The following is a 19,755-nucleotide window of genomic DNA, read 5'->3' as shown; positions in this document are numbered from 1 at the left end:
CAAGAATTTCTGAGTTTGTTATTTATGAAATGATAACATGTCTTACTTTACACCAAATATACATATTTATTTAGGATATTTATATTTAGGAAGTATTCTATATAATTCTTTTATTAGATCATAAGGTAGGACAGGTAAAGTTAATGAATGTGGTTCTAGGAACAAATATTTGCATATACACACTATCTCTCCTTGGGAGGAAAACATGGAAGAGAAAAAATGTTTCTTCTGAAGAAAACTATTAAAATATGTTAAGAACCTAAATTCTTATTCTGACTTTTTAATCATATGATCTCCAGTTAAGATACACTATGAATTATTTTCCAGCAAAAATATGAAAAATACATAATATAATATTTATGTTACTACATAAAATCTTAAAATCCAAATACATAATGCTAATTTTATAAAATTCCAATGTCAGTTGATGTTCCTGAAGATAAACCAACATTATTTTTGGCAACAAACTCCACAAGGCTTTCAACAACTAGCACAATCTCAATCCACACACTGGAAGCTTGGAGAAGATATAATCTTTATTTTCTGCTATTCAAAATAATTCCTACTTTTATTTCTTACCACTACAAAGAATCTGAAATGGTTTACAGTGATAGTAACTTAATCTGATAACTTAACTGGACTTTATAAAAGAAATAAAAAAGTCACCCAAACAATTTTACAATTACATTTCAAGACTGCACATTCAAAAGAAATTGTTCTTTGGAGATCCCTTTAGCTTTCGACTTGCTCAATATGAAATATTTTAAAATTCTGTAAGACTGCCTGTGAGGCTCAAGAGACAGTCTGCAATCCAGTCTGAGGTCCTCAGTGTACAGAGCCATGACTCTCATGGTCCCCACTGAGGGCACAGAGGAGGCCTGCCTGGACTTGCTCCATTCTCCCAACACACAACCGAGACCAGGAAGTAGACATACAGCCCAGATCTGGTCACACACACTTAATTCCATAATGGAGAAGGCCAGCTTTGGAGTCTTATTTCATGTACGATTTGACTCTCCATACAATACCCTCTAAGACAAAGGCTGTGGCTTAGTGATAACTTGCCTAGCAGGTGTAAGGGCCTGGGTTTGATCCCCAGCACCACAAAAACAAAAAGCAAACATCTACCAACTCTTGTCACACTTAAGCACTTCCTCAAAAGATTTTTTTGTATATAGCTCATTCAAATTCCCAGAAAACAAATACACCTGGCCACATGTTGCCCATCAATCAACTTGCTCCAAGAATAAAAACATTTCCTTTATTAATGAATCACCTTTGTTTTTCCCCCCATCGGTACATTTTTTCAAACTAAACACATGTATAACTTCTACTATTGTCAAATGCTTCACTGGAAAACCCAAGAACATCTGAGTTGTCTTCCAGCTTTGTCTTAAAAGTGTTTGAGTTCTCCACCTGCACTTGCTTAAAAGCATTAGTAGTGAGAATGCTATATGCCAGAGTCAAAAATAGTAACGCAAAGGAAGAGCTAAAAGAAGATAGCATCAGAACTTTAAATAAATGGAGAAATCAGAAGAAACACATTTTTCTATTCAGAGTCCTTCTTTTTAGAACTTACTTTTGCGAATACACTAATTAGGTCAACAAGCAGAATGCTTTCCCATAAGATTTTTTTTTCATAACCTCTGTTCATTCAAGCAGTCTTGAAGTAATCACTCTGTTACATGAATAAATACATAGGTCCTGCCAGGCTAAGAAAGCAACTGGAGCTATCCGAGAAAGAAGTCCGTTAACCTTTAGCTCAGCACAACATCAGGAACTACTGGGGCAAAAGAAAGCTATTTTATTTTCCTTGGGTAAAAAAGTTCAATAGCCTATTATTTTCCACTTGCATGTTCCCACCACGGTTTCTCCTTTGCTCTGATTCAAAAAAAAGGAAAGCTATCCATTACTGGCAGCAGGGACCTAGTGGCTGATTCCCTAAAATCATAGCTCCAGTCTTTGATCTGGTTCTGATGTCAGGAATAGAGCTTACCAGAACTGACAATGTTCACAGATAAATTTAAAGGCTAAGGAGAAAAAAAAATAAAAATAAATAAAGGCTAAGGAGAAACTACCAATTTATTTAATATAGGAATGATATAATGGATTGAGGCTTTAATTTACCTGATCGAGGCTTCAGGCCAAATGGAGCTGTGCTGTTAATGGTAGGAGAGACTGTGGGCGAGTTCTCTCTCATCTGTGAGGTTAGAAGAAAAGGAAATTAGGTAAAAAAAAAACAAAAACAAAAATAAAAATCAGAAGTAGAACTACGTATGCTTCTCTATGGTCAAAGATGACTATAATACTACTCTTTGTTTGCATTTGCTGCTGTGATGAAGTCTTGGCTTTAAAAAAATCACTTTGCAAATGTTTTAAGCAGCATAAGCAACAGAATATTGTTTTGGGGTGGCTCATTCAATTTTTTATTTGTTCATTACAAATGTACTTTGCAATCCTATGAGAGTGACAGTCCCTTTCTCCTCCAGCATGGTGGTATGCATGGGTGCATGTGTGTACCTACATCCAAAAGAGGCCACATCTACCAAAGACTTTCATTAACTCATTGAGATGAGGAAACAGTAACACTGACAGATGTCTCATCTACAGGAACCACATGCCGAAGACTTTCTCAGTGTTGCCTAGTTGAGTGATTTCCATTCTGTTTTCAACAGATGTTCTTGCATTTGGCTGTCAAAAATGTTTCTTACAAAAAGTAACCTAATTACTGAAAAGGCCAGATAAGGCTATGATAGCTAACGAGAGTGAGAGGCAGCTAATGAGAGTCCCCCTGAATCTCTTCAATTAACTCATTAATCACAATCTTAGTTTATACATTTCTGTAAAAGATATTCTAATTCAGTCTTCATGGAGTACCTCAGCTTCCATTCATCTTCAGGAAACTTACCTCATCTGGAGAATACTGGCTTCCATTACTCTCCAACGTTAGGTCATTTTGCACCTTTGAGAAAAGGAAAAAAAAAGGATGGTGTGTTCCATTACACTGCGAAACTGATGAGGCTGAAGTGCACTTCTCTTACTTCCATTACATCCCCGGCCCAGAAACAATAAATGTATGCTGAACTAATTAGGGTGTTAAACAGCTATGTAGGTCACATTAGCGTTTCTAAAAGTATGCAACTGTATTCATAAAAAATTATACCTGAAGTATTACACAAATCAAGATAAGGATTTTTCTAGCATAAAGAGTTCACTTCCAAGTGTCCATGCACAGTAGCCTACCTTGCCAGGTTACCAAGCTACCAGCTGGCCCTGAGCCCCATTTTAATTATTGGCTGTTAGAAATGGTCCAGGGTAGTAGTTCCAAAATACACAGAATCACATTGAGAGCTTTTAATAAATGCACATGCCTAGACCCCAAATTGCCTGGGAAAATCTCATGAGATCAGCTCAATATCAGTGTGCTTTGGCAACCACTAGTTAAGAGAAAATTATGGTAAAGTGTGGTGGTCACAGTTCCCACCTGAAATAACTGAGTAGGAGGTGGTACTGCCATTCAAAAGGAAGTTGACAGTTTCGGTTGAGCCACACAGACAACACAAACTTACAGGAGCATGGAGATGTAATCTGAACGGTAGGAGAAAAGGGCAGGGATTTGGGACATAAGCTATAGATTTGGGATTTGGAAGTCATTATTATTAGGGGATGCAAAGTCCAAGTGGGTGGCCAGATTCTCCAGGGAGACAGTACAGAAGATGAAAAATGATGCCTGAGGGCAGAATCCTAGAAAACCAGGACGAAAGGGTCACTGAGAGACAAGAAGCCACAAGGGGCACATTCTAGTGTATTCTCCCCAGATCTGCCTTCTTTATATGGAGATCAAGACCCTATTGACTCACCCTATTAAAAAACAGCTACTATAAACATAATATTAAGATATCCCATTCATTCCTGAGGAATGCTATTTGAAAGTATTCTCAACTTTACCACAAATCCAAGGGTCAAACATTTTTAGAATAAAATCCCATTAATGTCTCTATCCAATTAAAGAACTTTTTTCAAACTGCTAACAAATAATTTTGGGTTTGATGCTTTCTACAAAGCAGCTCCTTGCTCTAATTTTTCCTAATGTTTTCTCAATACCCTCTCCTATTGGATATAATGTATACAAGAGCAGGCAATTTACATTTCTTCCTAAATGCAGGGCAATGCTACCCAGACTTGATGAGGGCAGTATTTTGAAATGTGTTTAATCAACATTATCAGCCACTAGAAACATGCAAATTAAAACAACACCAAGAAATCTTACTCCAGAACAAATGGCTACACCATCAAGAAATTAAATAATAACAAATGCTGTTGAGACAGCAAGGAAAAAGGAACCCTTCTCCATTGTTGGTGAAAATGTAAAGTAGTACAATCACTATGGAAATCACTGTGGAGATACCTCAAAAAACTAAAAATAGAAATTCCATTCAACTCAGCTATTACCTTACAAGGTACCTTCCTAAAAGAGTTAAAGTCATCATATTGTAGTGATATATGCATTCTCATGTCTATAGCAGCACAATTTATAATAGCTAAATCTTGGAAATGCCCTATATGCCCATCAAAAGATGAATGGATAAGGAAAACGTATTTATACACAATGGAGTACTACTTTATCAGAAAGAAGGATAAACCTGAGGCATTTGTAGGTAAATGGATGCACCTTGAGACTGTAATATTAAGTGAAATAAATCTGACATACAAGCTTAAATATTGCACAGTATCTCTTATATGAGAAGCCCAAAATATAAATAAAGAGAAAAATAAAAGATAATAGGAAGTAAGGTGATCTTTTTCAAATGGGAATTGGAACAAAAGATGCAGGGAGGGGGAAAAAGTGGAAGGGGAAAGAAAAGAAAGAATTGAAAAGAAAAAAATGGAAATAGTTTTTGCAAATGGGAAGGAGACCAAGAGTTGGAAGGAGCTTTAGGAGACGAATAAACAGAATTAAGATGGGTTATGTACACGTATGAACTCTTCGTGATGAATGTAATCATTATGCACTGCAAACGTACTAATAAAATGAAAAAAAGAGAACAAAATCAAGCATGTTTAAGGTCAGAGAATGTGGCAGCTCCTAGGTGCGGACTGCCCCGGCCTGGCCTCAAACAGGGTGCTGAGCCCACCACAGCCACACTGCCTTGCACAGTGTCTCCTGGCCACAGCCTCCAAGTCCCAGTTTACCCTTCTCCTCAGACTTCGATTCCTCTCCAGTCTCCCAGAGCACAGAGAACACTCGGGACTGCAGGCCACCTCATATTCTCCTCTACATACTTTCAACATCTATATCTTCTGTTCTGTGCAATTTTTAAGCCTCCTCTAAAATGAGGACCACTTGCCACCCTCCCATTCCAGTCCTCCATGGCAAACATTAGTTGGACCAGCAGAGGTGCTCAACGAATGGCGAGCCAGTGTAAGCCTGTCCTGAAGCATGCTGCTTTCTTCTTGAACAGGTGGAAGAGAGAATGAAAAATAACCACACATAAATAAGGACCTGCACAAGCATGATCACTGGCCTTGAGAATCCACTGCTTTATTATCTTTTCCTTATTCTCATGAATTCCTTTTCCTTCCTCCCTTTTTAAAATCATGGAGCGATGTTTATCAAGGATAGAGAACTGCCCCAAGAAGAAAGAAAAGGTAAAACAATTTCTTACATTAAATATGACTATTCAACCAAAGAAACAAATCCTTATATTATATTAAAATAACATGAAACATTGTGAGTTGAATGGGGATAGAATACAGGTATCATTTTTCCTATAGGTTTTGTGTCTTCCTGGTGACTCTTGCAATCCTAGAATCTAGGTATATTTCTTTTAAAAAACTGTACATGCATGTAAGTGCCAATAAAAGTGCCAAGGTAGGTTATACCTGGCACATCCTGTGTGTTCAAACAGGGATACAACTGATCAGAGCAGGCGTTTACTCTGGGGAAGGTCGTGGAGTGACCTGAGTGGAGGGCCATTAAAGCGACCACAACGACCAAGTGATAGACACATCACTTGGAAGTCAAATTCCCTACTTTAGATGGACAATAAGCTTTTCCACATAATGGAATGATGGCAACCATGGGGAAATCCCATGAGGCTTTATGAGCAGGCAGAAAAGGGTCAGATGAGTTTCAATAAACACAAGCACAAGGATGTGCATTCGAGGGAACACAACATACAGTACATTTTACCTAAATGAGGGAGTGTTTTCAGCTACTGTATCAGTTAATATCCAGAGGTTTATATATCAAATGAGCAGGATACTGAAATTCTGCTGCCCAAAGCCTACTCTCATTACCACCTATTTCCTATCTCTCTCCTTTTCTTCTTCCCACCCTTCCACAAACCCTCACTAATTACTCACCATGCACAGGGGCTGTGCTAGGTCTCACTTTGGGTGAAAATGCTAAGCACTTATGCTATGCCATGAAGACAAGCAACAAGAGAAATAAAGGAGGGATCAATTAATAGAATAAAAATCCATTTCAAAAATTAAGGTAACAACATATGTAAAACAAAACCTGTGATCCATCATCAAGCAAGATCTTCTTTTTTTCATCAGGAATACATGCATTTTAATAGGGGAACAACATTATTGACATGACCATACAATTGTACATCAGAGAACTAGCTTTTTTCTAAAGTCTCACATCTTCCTGGAACTTTCTGAAATCACGCACAGGTGGCCATCATTTCACCAGTCAAAAGTGAGTCAGTAGCATGACACTAAAATGCTCCCCCCACCAGTACTGAGGGCTGGACTCAGGCCTTTCACAATGAACTATATCCCCAGACTTTTGTTTTGTTTTTTATTTTGAGATAAGGCCATGCTAAGTCAGTAACTAAGTTGCTCATGCTGAGCTCAAACTTTCAATCCTCCTGCCTCAGTCTCCCAGAGTGCTGGGATTACAGGTGTAGGCCACCATGCCCAGCCACCAAGATGATCTTCAGGCATCTCTTCAGACTGTGAATCAGATGCATGGAGAAATAAAACAACGATTATATAGCAGAGAAACAAGGTTACACCTCAATTGGGTGATTAAATTAACATGATCAATGAGGGACAGATGGAGACATACCATGCCACCAAATGTGAAACCTTGAGGATGCACAATGTCGCCAGGGTAGGATGCCAAATAAGAAGGCAGAACCTCAATCTAATTATGAGCAAATGTTAAATAAACACCAAAGGAAGGACACTTTATTAAAAAGGAGGCTTGTGTTCTGCAAAATTTCAAGGCCATAAATCAAAGAAAGGTTCCACAATATTCCAGAGTAAAGGAGGCTGTAAATACCTGATGAGTGAAAGCAACATCTGCACTGGAAGAAAAAGACTGGATTGGAGAGCATCTCAAATCAACTGATCAATCTGGAGCATGGGTGGTAGAGTTGATGAAAGTGTGTTCTCAATGTAAATGGATAAAGTTCATAAGTGAAATGTGATTATGTAAGATAAAATCCCTACTCTCAGAAAACATACACTGAAATATTTTAAGGTAAAAAACTGTAATGAATAAAACTTATCCTCAAATATTTCAGAAGAATGTATGTGTGTTGACAGAGGGAGAGGGAGGGAAAAAAAAAAACAAATAACAAAGCCAAGGTGGTAGATTGTTAATATAGCTTCAGGATCCCTTATACAAAAAGCTTGGGACCAGAAGTATTTTGCAGTTCAGATTCTGGAATGTTGGCACATATGTAATAAGATATCTTGGGAATAGGACCCTAGTCTAAACACAAAATTCACCTATACTTCATATATCTTTTATAAGCATACCCAGAAGATAATTTTATACATTTTTAGTGCATTTGGGCACCTTGTTGGTGCTCAGAGTTTTAGATTTTAGAGTATTTTCTGATTTTGAATTTTTCAGATTAGGGATGTTCAACCCATAGCTCATAAATCTGAGTCAGGGAGTATAAACATTTTGCATCCTCTAACATAAACTCAGGCTTTATTTTTTGCAATCTCTTAAAAATTTAAAATTATTTCCAAATATGAAGTTTAAAAAGAGTAGTTTTCAGAGAACCAAAAGCAATCTAAATGGAGAGCCTGAGGAAATAAGTCCTGAGCAGACTGCTAATAAAAAGCATCCTGACATTCATTCCTCTGCTGGGTAATTCAATGACCCCTCCACCCAGGGTAGCCCAATTTACCAACCCTGAAGGCTTAGTTTAAAGAAGTTAATTAACTTTCCCAGAGTTAGCAAGTCTTTGGGAGGGGGCTGATCCCCAACACAATCGTAAGTCCCTGCGTTAACAATGAAACCATACACTTTGTGAACATGCCAGTTTGTACACAGTCTTGCACCCTAACTCAGCCATCCTAATCTCATTTGCTAAGAAGGGATGGAACAAGTTGCCAGAGGTCCTAACTCCAAAATTGCCAGCTCTTACTTACTTCTCCATGACAGGGGTAACAGTTTTTCATTAGGACCTTTTAGGGTCATCTCTACTTTAATGCCCAAACTGCTTTGTCTACAGCCATTCAAATTCCAAGCCCAATGCAGCTCTACTTAACTCTCCCTTATCCTGTCCCCAAATAACCTTACCAGTTTCTCTTCATGGTATTCTTTTGATCTTAGACACCTCCAACTTATTTGCTCTTATTTTTCAGGTCTTTTCCAGTTTATTTTCACCTGACCAGACTTCTTCCTTGGTTCTAGAATCTGCTCTGAATGGTCCTACCTCCAACCTCTGATGGACTAGGTTCCTTAGGTATCTTAGTGGCCATTACCTGACTCAGCAAGACTACCTTTATGTAAAAAGTTTAGATAATCTCAGAGAAATAGCCAACTTTCATCTTTAATGGAAGGTGAGTTATAAGATAAGCAGAACTAAAGAGGGTAAAAATATACAACAGTTGAACAATGTGTCCTGATCAAATATGGATAATGGCCTCACTCTTAAAAATGCTTCTCCCTCTGCAAGTCTTTACAGAACAAGGTGTCCATCTATAAAGTCCTGGTCTTACCTCACACACCGGAGATGTCTCCAGCTCTATTTGACCACTACAGGAAAAAGGAAAAAAAAAAAAGAAGAAGAAGACATAAAGTGGGATTTAAAGCATAAATACTTCAATGTATAAAAAGAAAAAGAAAATGATTTAGTTACAAAAAGGCAAACATACTTTAGTGCAGAATCTGGTAATTCTAAGTCTTCTGCTGCTCCCATAGGATACAGATTTAAAACACTTCTTTCTGTAATATCTGTGCTTAATCTAAAGAGCACGGAAGAAAAGGCTTTAGTGAATTTATTAATTTTTATTTTTTATAAATGTGATTGGTCATACTTAGTTTAAAAGTTTAATATACTGAAAATGATGTTTCTTTTGTATTAAGTGATAAAAGCTTTATGAAAAAATTTCAAACTGCATATTTTCTTACCATACGCCTAAAGACGATTTTCCAACCGCTATTGGTACTGAAATCCAATTTATTTACAATAAAATAGTAATTTCTGATAAAATCCTAATTTTTAGAGGTAGGATATTCTAAAACCGCATTTAGAGTGGGGCTTGGTAGGAGTTCTGGTCATATGATGGCATGCCCTTGGAGGGAACACTGAGATCCTGGTCCTTCCTCTTCCTCTCTCTTTTACATCCAGTCATGTGATGAACGGGTTTGCTCTCCCATAGGCTTCCACTATGATGTGCTGTGCCACCATAGGCCCAGAGCAACAGGCCCAATCAGTCATGAACTGAAACCTCCCAAACTGAGCCAAAATCAATCCTAAGTTGATTAATCTCCAGTATTTGTTATCATAACAGAAAGCTGACTAATATACCCATACTGCCACTCTGATGATTCTCAGTCCTGGCTGCACAGCAGAAGCATGGGCAACCCAGAATCCCACGCCTGGTATTTATTTTGAAAAAGTTCCAAAAGTCATACTGGGGCAATCCAGGGTGGAGAACCTCTGTTGTGCCAGAGCTTTTTCAGGCCAATACCATTTCCTTGGCCTCTATACATTTACCTATACGTCTCATTCAATGCAGAGTTTACTTTCCCCATAAAATTACCAGTCTTAGAGGCCCCAGTTAAACATTCCATCCTTCCAGAAGGTCAACTTAGTTGTCTCCCCCTTTTCCTTGGATCAAGTACTCATTCTACTTTATCATTTTTTACCTCTATTTCAAGCATGTAAATCAATTACAGTTATAAATAACTGCACAAGGCAATCCCTAGCTCTTATAGCTATAAACAATACAAGTTATCAGGAGGCAGGAGCTATGTTTTCTTCATCTTTATATTCCCCCAAGGTGCATACTGTAGCTCTTCCCTGTTCTGAGCACTTAATTAATGTCTGAAGAACTAAAATGCTTTCTAACATCAATTGCTAAAAATTTCCAGCCATACTTAACCTGACCTGTTACTATTCTTTCAAGGCCAAACAATATTGTTGGAGTGTTCTTGCTGTAACTTTGGGTTCACTCACCACCCTTTTCATAAATCCCCAGAACCCAGATAAGGGTGCTGTGGTGTGGTTCTCATGTTCATCTTATTATAAGACCATATCATCTTCACATTTAAATTTCCAGGAGCCCTTCATACTTTACCAGGGATAAGCCTTCAGTGTACTTTTCTAGCAGTCATGTAGTTATTACCTGATACTTTATATCATCTTACTGAAAAACATTTTGTCCATGGGAATTCCATTATCCTTAGCTAAGAAACCAAAAAATATATCAACTGTATGGAGTGCATGTTAGTGACAATGGCCAAGTCAAATTTAAAAGTAACGTACAATACAAATCATCAGAAATGTTCTATTTAGTTAACATAGTGGCACTATCAGCAGTTCATATTTGGCACCACCAGATTAATAGTCGTATTTATTTAATTTGCTTTTAGAAAAATTTTCTTGTATTTCCATAAATTAGCAGTTTAAACTTTATGTACTTTTCATCATATTTCTGTTTTCTAAGAGCTATACCAAGAATCCCATAAGAATTTCATAAGAAGGGAATAAATTTTATTATGAGGTAAAGAAAGGGGAACTGATCTCAATCTCTGCAGAAATTGGACTCCTTCCCTTTTGGACTTTGGGAAATAGGAAATTAAAATGACTTCACTTTGTTAGAGTTTAGACTAATATCAAATTGTATGTACAAATACTGTAGAAATTTAAATAATGTGTTAATAAATTAGTGGGCATTATTCACACAGGAAAGCCAGACCAAGGAGAGACATGCATACCCATTGGGATCTTGCAGCAAATCTACTGCTTCTCTCAGCTGCTCAATCATTGCTATATCCATGTCCTGATCTTTGGATGAACTTATTCTGTAACATAAACCAAGTACAAGAAGAAAATGATCACTAAAACATGGGTATCATTTAGGTTAAGAGTAAACTTACATAACTCCATCTAACTTGGAAAAATGATTTTGACAAATTCAATACTACAATGAAGACATACCAGTGCCCTGTGGGGTGGGGGCCAGGGTGTAGCAGGAAGAGCCCGTGGGTAGGGGAAATCAGCTCAGCTCAACACCTCTGAGCCCCCAACTGTTCCTGTCCACAATCAGGCAATAGGCTAGATGCACGGACCTCACAACCTGCTGTCTTGAGTTCTATGGGTTTTCTAGGGGGCTCTGTGGACAGATCTGCACTACTTCCTAGCTTCCAACTCCAGTCTAAGCAGCATGGCTCAGATTTCTTACTTTGACACAATACAGGGTTCAATATGGGAGAGCGGTTCTCAGCCTCACAGCAAAATTATCCATGTAGCTCTAAAAACATGCCAGGTGCAATATTCCCAAGCAGATCTGACACCAAGTAGGGTGGGATATTTTATAAAGCTCTAGAGATAAACCTGATTTACTGTTCAGGTTAAGAACAAAAAATGTAAAATTGAAAATGGGGGTTCCAAAGCTTTATCTAGTTTTAAAAACAAATCTCTTTCCCTGTCATTCTCTAATCAAGCTAGGCCTCCTTGGAATCGCAGAAGGATATCCAATGAATAGGTGGTAATATAGACAGCAAACTTTCCAGTATTTTTAAAGTTTGAGAAAGATTTGGTTATGCTTAGTTGTTCCTACCACAGAATACAGTATAAGCCAGTGACTTTCTCTAAGTAGAAAAAAAATTCAACAAATGATAAATCTTCACCAAAAGGAGAGATCTACACAATGTATGATGGAAGGTCCATCCCAAATCATGGAAAACGTAATTCCAGGAATATCTACTCTATACCACAAGGTCCAAACTCAATTCTCCTGAAAATGGCTCATCATCTGATAAGATCATTCATCCCACTTTGTGACTCTTTCCCAAATAAACCTTGACAGACAGTAGAGTGTAAAGGATATTCACATGGCTCAAGATTCCTAGGGGCCAAATGTTGGTCCTCCATAACTGTGGGGCAAGATAATCTCTCTGTGCCCCTGTTTTGTCATCTGTGAAATGGGGAAAACAGAACTTATCTCACAGGATTATGGTAACAATAAAATGAGTTCTGACCTGTGCCTATCTAGGATAGTGCTCACACATACTATTTAATAAATGTTAACTATGCAGGTATTAGACTTGGTACCAGGACATTACAGATTGATGCTTTTCTAAGGTTCCAAACCAAAAATCTTGAGTAAAGAAGAAGACTAGCAATACAGGATTGCTTTTGGTCCAATTGTTGGCTTCTTCAGGCAAATGAAAGAATATAAAATCTCTAGTTTGGACATACTAGCTAATTCTCTGCATGACATTTCTACTCACCATCTCAAATCAGATGAAATTCAAGGCCAATAAAGGGACAACTGTGCAGAGTGCTATGGTTTGCATGAAAGATCTTGTGTGAGAAACTTAATCCTAAACGTAACAGTTGAGAGGTGAGACCTTTAAGGGGTGATGAGGTCATAAGGGCTCTGACTTCATGTTATGATTTATACCTAGATGTCCCCGCAAAGCCTCATGTGCTCAGAGGTGGGGCTTTTGGGAGGTGACTGGATCATGGGTGTGTGATACTCATCTTTGGATTAGTCCATCGATGAGTTTATAGCTAAATGTGATGTTGGGAGGTGAATCCTGGTCGGAGGAGGGGGGTCACTGGAGGTGTGACCTGCAAGGGTCTATTTCCCTTTCTTCTCTCTTGATCTTGCTACTTCCCACTGCAATGCCATGAGTTCTCTTTCCTCTGCCATGCTGTCCTCCCTTGCAGCTGGCCAACTATGGACTGAACCCCCTACAGACTATGAGCCAAGATAAACCTTTTCTCCTCAGAGTTGTAGAGTCAGGTACTGTTTCTAAGTGACTAGAGAAGTAGCTAAGACACCTTCTGTGTGGAGTAATGCCATTACAGAGGAGTGGGTTCCTTGTTAAAAGGAGCCCAGGTCTTTCTTTGCTTTCTCTCCTGCACTCTTTTGGTATGTGTGTTATCTGCCATGTATGATGCAGCCAAAAGGTCCTCAGTATAGGTAAGCCCCTTTCTCTTGGGCTTCTTGGCTTCCAGAATTGTAAATCAGATACATGTGTACTGTCTGTATAGCACCAATCTGTGGTATTCCAGCAGCATAAAACCATCTAAGTCATACCGTATGCCCCAATACTATGACAAGCAAAGGACATAGTAAAATTGGCAGCTTTTTATCACTGGGTAAGAATATCAACTTGTTCAAGGAAAAGTGGGTCAAATTCTATCAGGACAGGACATCTAGTGTGCTCCAAACATGAACTATTCAAGGACAGTGGCCAACAACCAGGCCCCAGACACTCACATTCCTTCTGTCTGCCAGTGTGCGTCCTCCTCTATCCGTAACAGCTCTTCACAGACTTCTGCCCTGTCCTGTGGACAGAACATACAAGCTTCCTGAGAACCACTGGTCATTCAGTAAAGCGTTAAAACCTGCCCCAGCCCACACCTACGGCAGTGTAATTCACTGGAGACAAAAGGCAAGCCCAGTGTTCTCAGGTGGATGAATGGACAAACCAAACGTAGCACAGACATATAACGGAATAGTAGCCTTAGAAAGACAATAAATATGATTTCACTCATGCAACGTACCTAAAGTAGTCAAATTCATGAAAACAAAGTAGAACAGTGGCTCCAAGGGGCATGAAGGAGAGGTGGGGAAAGGAGAGGTTGTTCAATAGGTATGCAACGGTTTAGATCTAAAATGGCCCCCAAAAGTCTCGTATGTTCAGTTGTGGGGCTTTTAGAAGGTGACTAGATCATGGAGTGCTAGACTCTGCAATGAGTTTATAGTTGAATGTGCCCTGAGGAGGTAGGGCCTCACTGAAGGAGGCAGATCACTGTGGGTGGATCACTGCGGGTGTGTCCTAGAAGAGTGAGCAGTATTCTCATGCATGGCTCTTCTCTCTCTACTTCCTGGCTACCATGGTCAGCAGCTTCCTTCCTCCATGCCCATCCATCATGCTATTTCCGCCAAATCCTCTGAAACCATAAGCCAAATTAAATCTCTCCTCCTTTAAGTTGCAGGTGATGAGTTTTTTGTCCAAGCAATGGGAAAGTGACTAATACAAGGTACAAGGTGTCAGTTTTGCAAGATGAAAAGAGTTCTGGAGACTGACTGCCCAACGATGTAAATGTACTTAGCGCATATTGAAATGTACTTTTAAAAAATGGTTATGATGCTAAATTTTATGTTGTATATATTTTATCACAATTAAAAATTAAACAATCAAAAACTAAAATAAAAACAACCTGGCCCAGGACTTTAGCAACTGTTAGCTGAGCAGTAGAAATCTATAGCTTAACTAGGCTTCTTGCTCCTTTAGCACCTCCTGGTGTTGACAGATTCCCACCACACACTACAAGTGAACATGCATTCTAATGTTTGTGAGACAAAGGGTGTGTACTTATGTGCATCTAAGTTGTTGGAAAAAAGAAAATGCAATGCTCTTAACAAGAGACGTGCCTCATGATGCATCCCATAATTCTCATATTTATAACATCGGATGTCTTTCAAATGTACACCTTCCCCATGTCATTTCCTAAAGACACTGCAGCGGGTGAACACTGAGAAAGCTATGTCCACTGTGGTGCTTTCACAATTTCTTTATGCTTTCATCTCTGACACAGAGAAATAATGCTTTAACTAGGCTGATACTAGAATGGAAGCCACCCCTGAATGGTTGTGTCACATTAAGGATGGAATGCCAGACAAATGGACTGAGGGGCACATCCTTACCTAACTCAAGACCACTGAGCCACCAGGTGTGCTGTTAATACAGCACTTTCCTCAGGGAGGACCTGGTTCTCCAATGCAGCCTCTAGCTCAAAACACTCAAGCTTTTCTTCTATATTGATAACAAGTTTAGTGTACAATAAAGTCAACATAGAAACTGCTGTGTCCCTCTCCAGATGACAGTGAAAGCCTTGGGTAAAAATGTACTACCAGAAACAATATGGGTATTTTCTTCTGACTTTCAGTTTCAAAATGAAAAGGAGCTAATAGTATAAAAACATCTAGATGTTTTTTTCTTTATTTCAGAATGCCAAATAACCTTACTGCATTTCTTTTGCTAAATTATGTGCTTATACAGTGGGCTCTGCATTTGCAAATTGCCTACTCACTAAAACTTATTTATAGCTCCCTAACTACACTCGTGGTGTTTTCAAAGTCATTCACAGACATGTAGAGGGATGAAAAACAGGAGTCTGAAGATGTGTAATTTCCCAGCTGAGGTGGTACAAGGTCATGCTCACAGTCTATTTAGTGCCTATTTAGTGCCATATTTTCATTCTTTTGTGCCTTCTTTTCATTTCACCATTTAAAATGGCCCCTAAACACAGTGTTGAGATGCTGCCTTGCCTCTGAAGCCTAAGAAGGCTGTGAGGTGCCTTATTGAGAACATAGGTGTGTTAGATACACTTTATTTAAGTGTGAGTTACAGTGCTGTTATCTTTGAGTTCAATGTTAATGAGCAACAATGTACAGTCATGTGCCACATAACATTTTGGTCAATGGTGCATTGCATAGACAAGAGTGGGCCACAAGAGTCTATTGTCTAGTGATGCCTTAGCCATTTTAGTTATATAAATACACTCTATGAAGTCTGCAAAATGAGAAAATGCATTTCTCAGAACTTATTTGCATTATTAAGCAACATATAACTGTACATTAAATAAGATATCTTTATGCAGAAAAATACATAAAACAAGATTATGTATTGACTGGATGGCAAGAATATGGCCAAAGGCTCACAGGAACTTAACTTTGTATTTTTTCTAGGTCCAATGGCTTAGTATTAGATAATTTAATATGCATGGTGGCTTTAGACAGTATCACTAATGTGAATAATGAAAATACACTGTAGTTACCAAAGTATAAGATGTTAATCCAGTAAATAAGCCAAGGTTATAGAAAACAGAATTCTTGACACTCCTGATGATTTGACACACTTGTTGGCTGTCAAGTACACGTTCAAAGACTGTCAGTGGTGTCAACCAAGCCCAGTCTGGGTCTGATTTTCCATGCACAATCTCTCCTTTTACTTGTTGTAGATTTAGATTTTGTTTAGTTATTAGCATTCTTCTCTTGACTTTCCAGGATAAGTATCTTCCAGGAAACATTTTCCAAGTTGACTTCCTCAGAATAATACTGAATCTGCAAGTGTCCATTCTCTAAAGCAGTCATGTCGACAGAGTCCTTTGCCTCCTAAAATTTCTTCATACTTTTAGTTTTCTGAAACAGTATGCTTTTCTTGACTAATTGCTTTTTTTCTTTCAGAACCTAAATTCGAACATCTTCTAAACAAACTATTCATAGCTATCTTTTGATTCTCAAATTAAGATGAACTCTTATAAAATGAAGAAAAAAACCTAATTTTCCACATTTTTGTGATTGAACTGTTGCACTGAAGTGATAGATGGGGGTCAAATCTGGGTGAGCCTTGTGAGAATCACTGGTCTGAGAATACTGAGATGAGATTTGCACTTTAAGAAAACATCTGGTAACAGAACATAAAGTGCGTGCACACCTACATCGGGGATGATTTGGATGAGAAGTTGATGGGTGCACCTAAGCATAAAGGTAAATAATGAAGAGGCTCAACCAGAATAACCTCAATGGAGGTGGCGGGCAGAAATAAGAATTGACGGGTTAAGGACAGCTTACCATTAGCTTACTGGGAATTGATGCCAGGACCTTTGCACTGAGCTATAAACCCAGCCCATTTTTTATTTTTTATTTTGAGACAAGGTCTTGCTCCATTGCCCAGGCTGGGCTTGAACTTGCTATTCTCCTGCCTTAGCTTCCCAGAGTGCTGGGATAACAGGTGTGCAACATCATGCCTGGCTTCCTTCCATATACTTTTGTAGTTATTTTAAATTACTGTATTCTATACACAGGTGGCAGGTTTGTTATTTCTGTCTTGAGGACATAAAGACAGCTTGCACACATTAGGGTCTCAAGTAGTATAAAAGTCAGCTTGTCTTCCTCCCAAGGGCCTTGAAAGTGATGCTAGAGAAGTATGTTTAGGCTGAGTCCAGGCATCACGACTTGATCCTCAGAAAATATGGATGTCTTTACATATTCCATTCTTGACTTCAACATAGTAACTCAGAAGCCATAATAAATCTACATTTTACCAAAACACTAAGCTTCAGCCTTCCAAATGGGCTGGCAGAAACATCCCACAGGCCTAATCATACCATGAAGCGGAACTTTAACCACAGGCTTCAGTACAGGCCTAGTTATTCTCTCCTCCCTTTGCTTATGACGAAGATCTGCCTGAAAACTTAGCGAATTCACTTGCCCTTTCAAAATCTCAAGGCAACTACAACTGTTCAGGAATAAATGTCCTCAGAGTGACCTGTCCAAAGAAGTTTATTTCCAGATTTTTAGAGTCCCCACTTTTCTGTCCAGCATTTTTGAATGCTCAACAAGTTTGAGATTTTGGAACATCTCAGATTTCAGAGTTTCAGATTAGGAATGGTCATCCATCTATGCAAACATTTCCAAAGTGGAAAAACTCTAAAATTGAAAACAGTTTAAGTCCCAAGCACTTCAGATAAGGGATATTCAACCTGTTTTCTCGAGCAAAATATTCACCTAAAACATATTGAAAATATAAAACTATTTTAGCTTTTTTTGAGTAGTAATGGTAACTCTAGGTTTGTTAACTTGCATGAATCAGTGAGGAGTAATAAGCTGAGCAGTCTCTGAAGACAAAAACAAAACATACCTATAAGCAGATAAATGCAGAAGCATGCATGGCCGAGGTCAGGTCCCACGCTAAGCTTTAAGAAGAAGAGCTAAAAGCTTCAGAAAGGCTACAGAAAGTTGGATTTTTTTTGGGGGGGGGGGTATCGGGGATCGAACTCAGGTCCTTGCACTTGCAAGTCAGGCAGCAGAACCACTGAGCTAAATCCCCAGCCCAGAAAGCTGGATTTTGAAGACAATGGATTGGAAACCTTGAATTTAAATTCTGAGGTGCCAAACAGAAGTAAATGAGTACAAAAAATTAGTTGATACTCAAAATCTTGCCTTAATATAGTTCATAAATCCTGAGTGGAGAACATCTGCTCCATCAGCAAACTGGTCTCTTTCTTGTCCTGAGTTGTTGTTGGCACCCAAGAGGGAAGGCTCTGGTTGAAATTCCTGATGAAATTCCCCTATCAGGAAAATACAGAGAAGGGAAGAAGGCATGATTTCATGAACAGAAGCACAAAGCAGAGATGATCTGCAAATATGCTACCTCATCAGTTCTAGCTTCTCTCCTCTTACCTTCTATAAAGGTGTATGAATGACTCAAATGCTCTCCTTCCTTTAAAACGTGAGGAAAAGATTAAAAATAAGAGGAAGGGGAAGAAACGTAAAAGAAACAGAAAGCCTCAAGCTGAACTTAAAAATTCAAGGCCTCTTTATGGCTTAGCTCATGAAAGAAATGAATTTCCCCTTATGTGTTTAAGGAATGAAGAAAAGAAATTATAAAAGAGGGCTTAGTAATATGTGACTAATTACTTCAAATTACGAACTCAATAAATACTTATTGAGCAGCTGCTAAATGGCAAGTCCTATGCTATACATTTTAAAGATTTAAAAAATCAGTTAAGTATGACTCCTGTACTTAAGTAGCAAATAACCTCAAGGAAGAGTGTGGGATAAGATCAGACAAGAGCCCCAAATCCTAACAACAACAGAAATTACAACATACAGAGGCAAACACATACTCAGGTGGTGGACAGCCACCTAGAACAAGTTCCAAGGGATGTTAGGAGGCAACAGGTACACCATGTATAACTGTTGTGACCCATTTGAAGACCACAAAGGACCAAACAGGACTGTGAACCAGGTGGATACCCACGTCTAGAGCAGGGAAAAAAACTCACTCATACCAGACTATGGAATTCTTTTATTTGAAAAATCTGTCTACAACACAGCCAGCTAGACTGCATTATGTTATCAAGTTTATCTGAATTAACATGGTGGCAGTTGTATTAGTATGTAAGTGCTATGTACTGCCATATTTTTGGACAATGTATAGTTCCAATATCATCTTATTAATTAAATGCTAAACTTTAAAAAGTAAATGTTAAGAATTTGGAAGTAAATATAAAATTTGAGTTGTTTGAATTAGCTCTCTCATAATTAACAAAAGCATATTCAAAGGGAGATAATCTGCATATTAATATATTACTATTTGTATATCATAAAATACTTTCTACCACAAATCAATAAACATTAAATTTTAGTGTTTTCTCCAAGGCATTGAGGAAATAGGAGCCATGAAAACACTACCATAAGATACGAAATATGTATTTTGAAAAGATTTGAAGGGAACAGGATTTT

The 19,755-nt window shown here is 38.4% G+C and overlaps 1 protein-coding gene across 5 annotated transcripts in view; it reads right to left on the bottom strand.

Annotated features, from left to right (window-relative positions):
* Lrch1 (leucine rich repeats and calponin homology domain containing 1) overlaps positions 1–19,755 on the bottom strand; it is a 193,645-nt gene that overhangs the window by 33,289 nt on the left and 140,601 nt on the right. For all 5 annotated transcript variants that reach the window (XR_002394648.2, XM_013072043.3, XM_004844200.4 and 2 more), the window contains exons 9-15: positions 18,451–18,578; positions 13,717–13,784; positions 11,201–11,287; positions 9,133–9,222; positions 8,977–9,013; positions 2,909–2,962; positions 2,128–2,200 (exon numbers count right to left, since the gene is read on the bottom strand). Coding sequence is in view for 4 of the 5 variants with exons in the window: in XM_013072043.3 (XP_012927497.2) it covers positions 2,128–2,200; positions 2,909–2,962; positions 8,977–9,013; positions 9,133–9,222; positions 11,201–11,287; positions 13,717–13,784; positions 18,451–18,578 (537 nt within the window). In the remaining variant the exon portion in view is untranslated. The remainder of the gene's footprint in view (positions 1–2,127; positions 2,201–2,908; positions 2,963–8,976; positions 9,014–9,132; positions 9,223–11,200; positions 11,288–13,716; positions 13,785–18,450; positions 18,579–19,755) is intronic.

Source organism: Heterocephalus glaber, unplaced genomic scaffold, assembly GCF_053883595.1.
Source record: "Heterocephalus glaber isolate CG9 unplaced genomic scaffold, H.glaber_assembly_v1.0 deba00001666, whole genome shotgun sequence".
NCBI classification, from domain to species: Eukaryota; Metazoa; Chordata; class Mammalia; order Rodentia; family Bathyergidae; genus Heterocephalus; species Heterocephalus glaber.
This window is presented reverse-complemented; position numbering and strand designations above follow the sequence as displayed.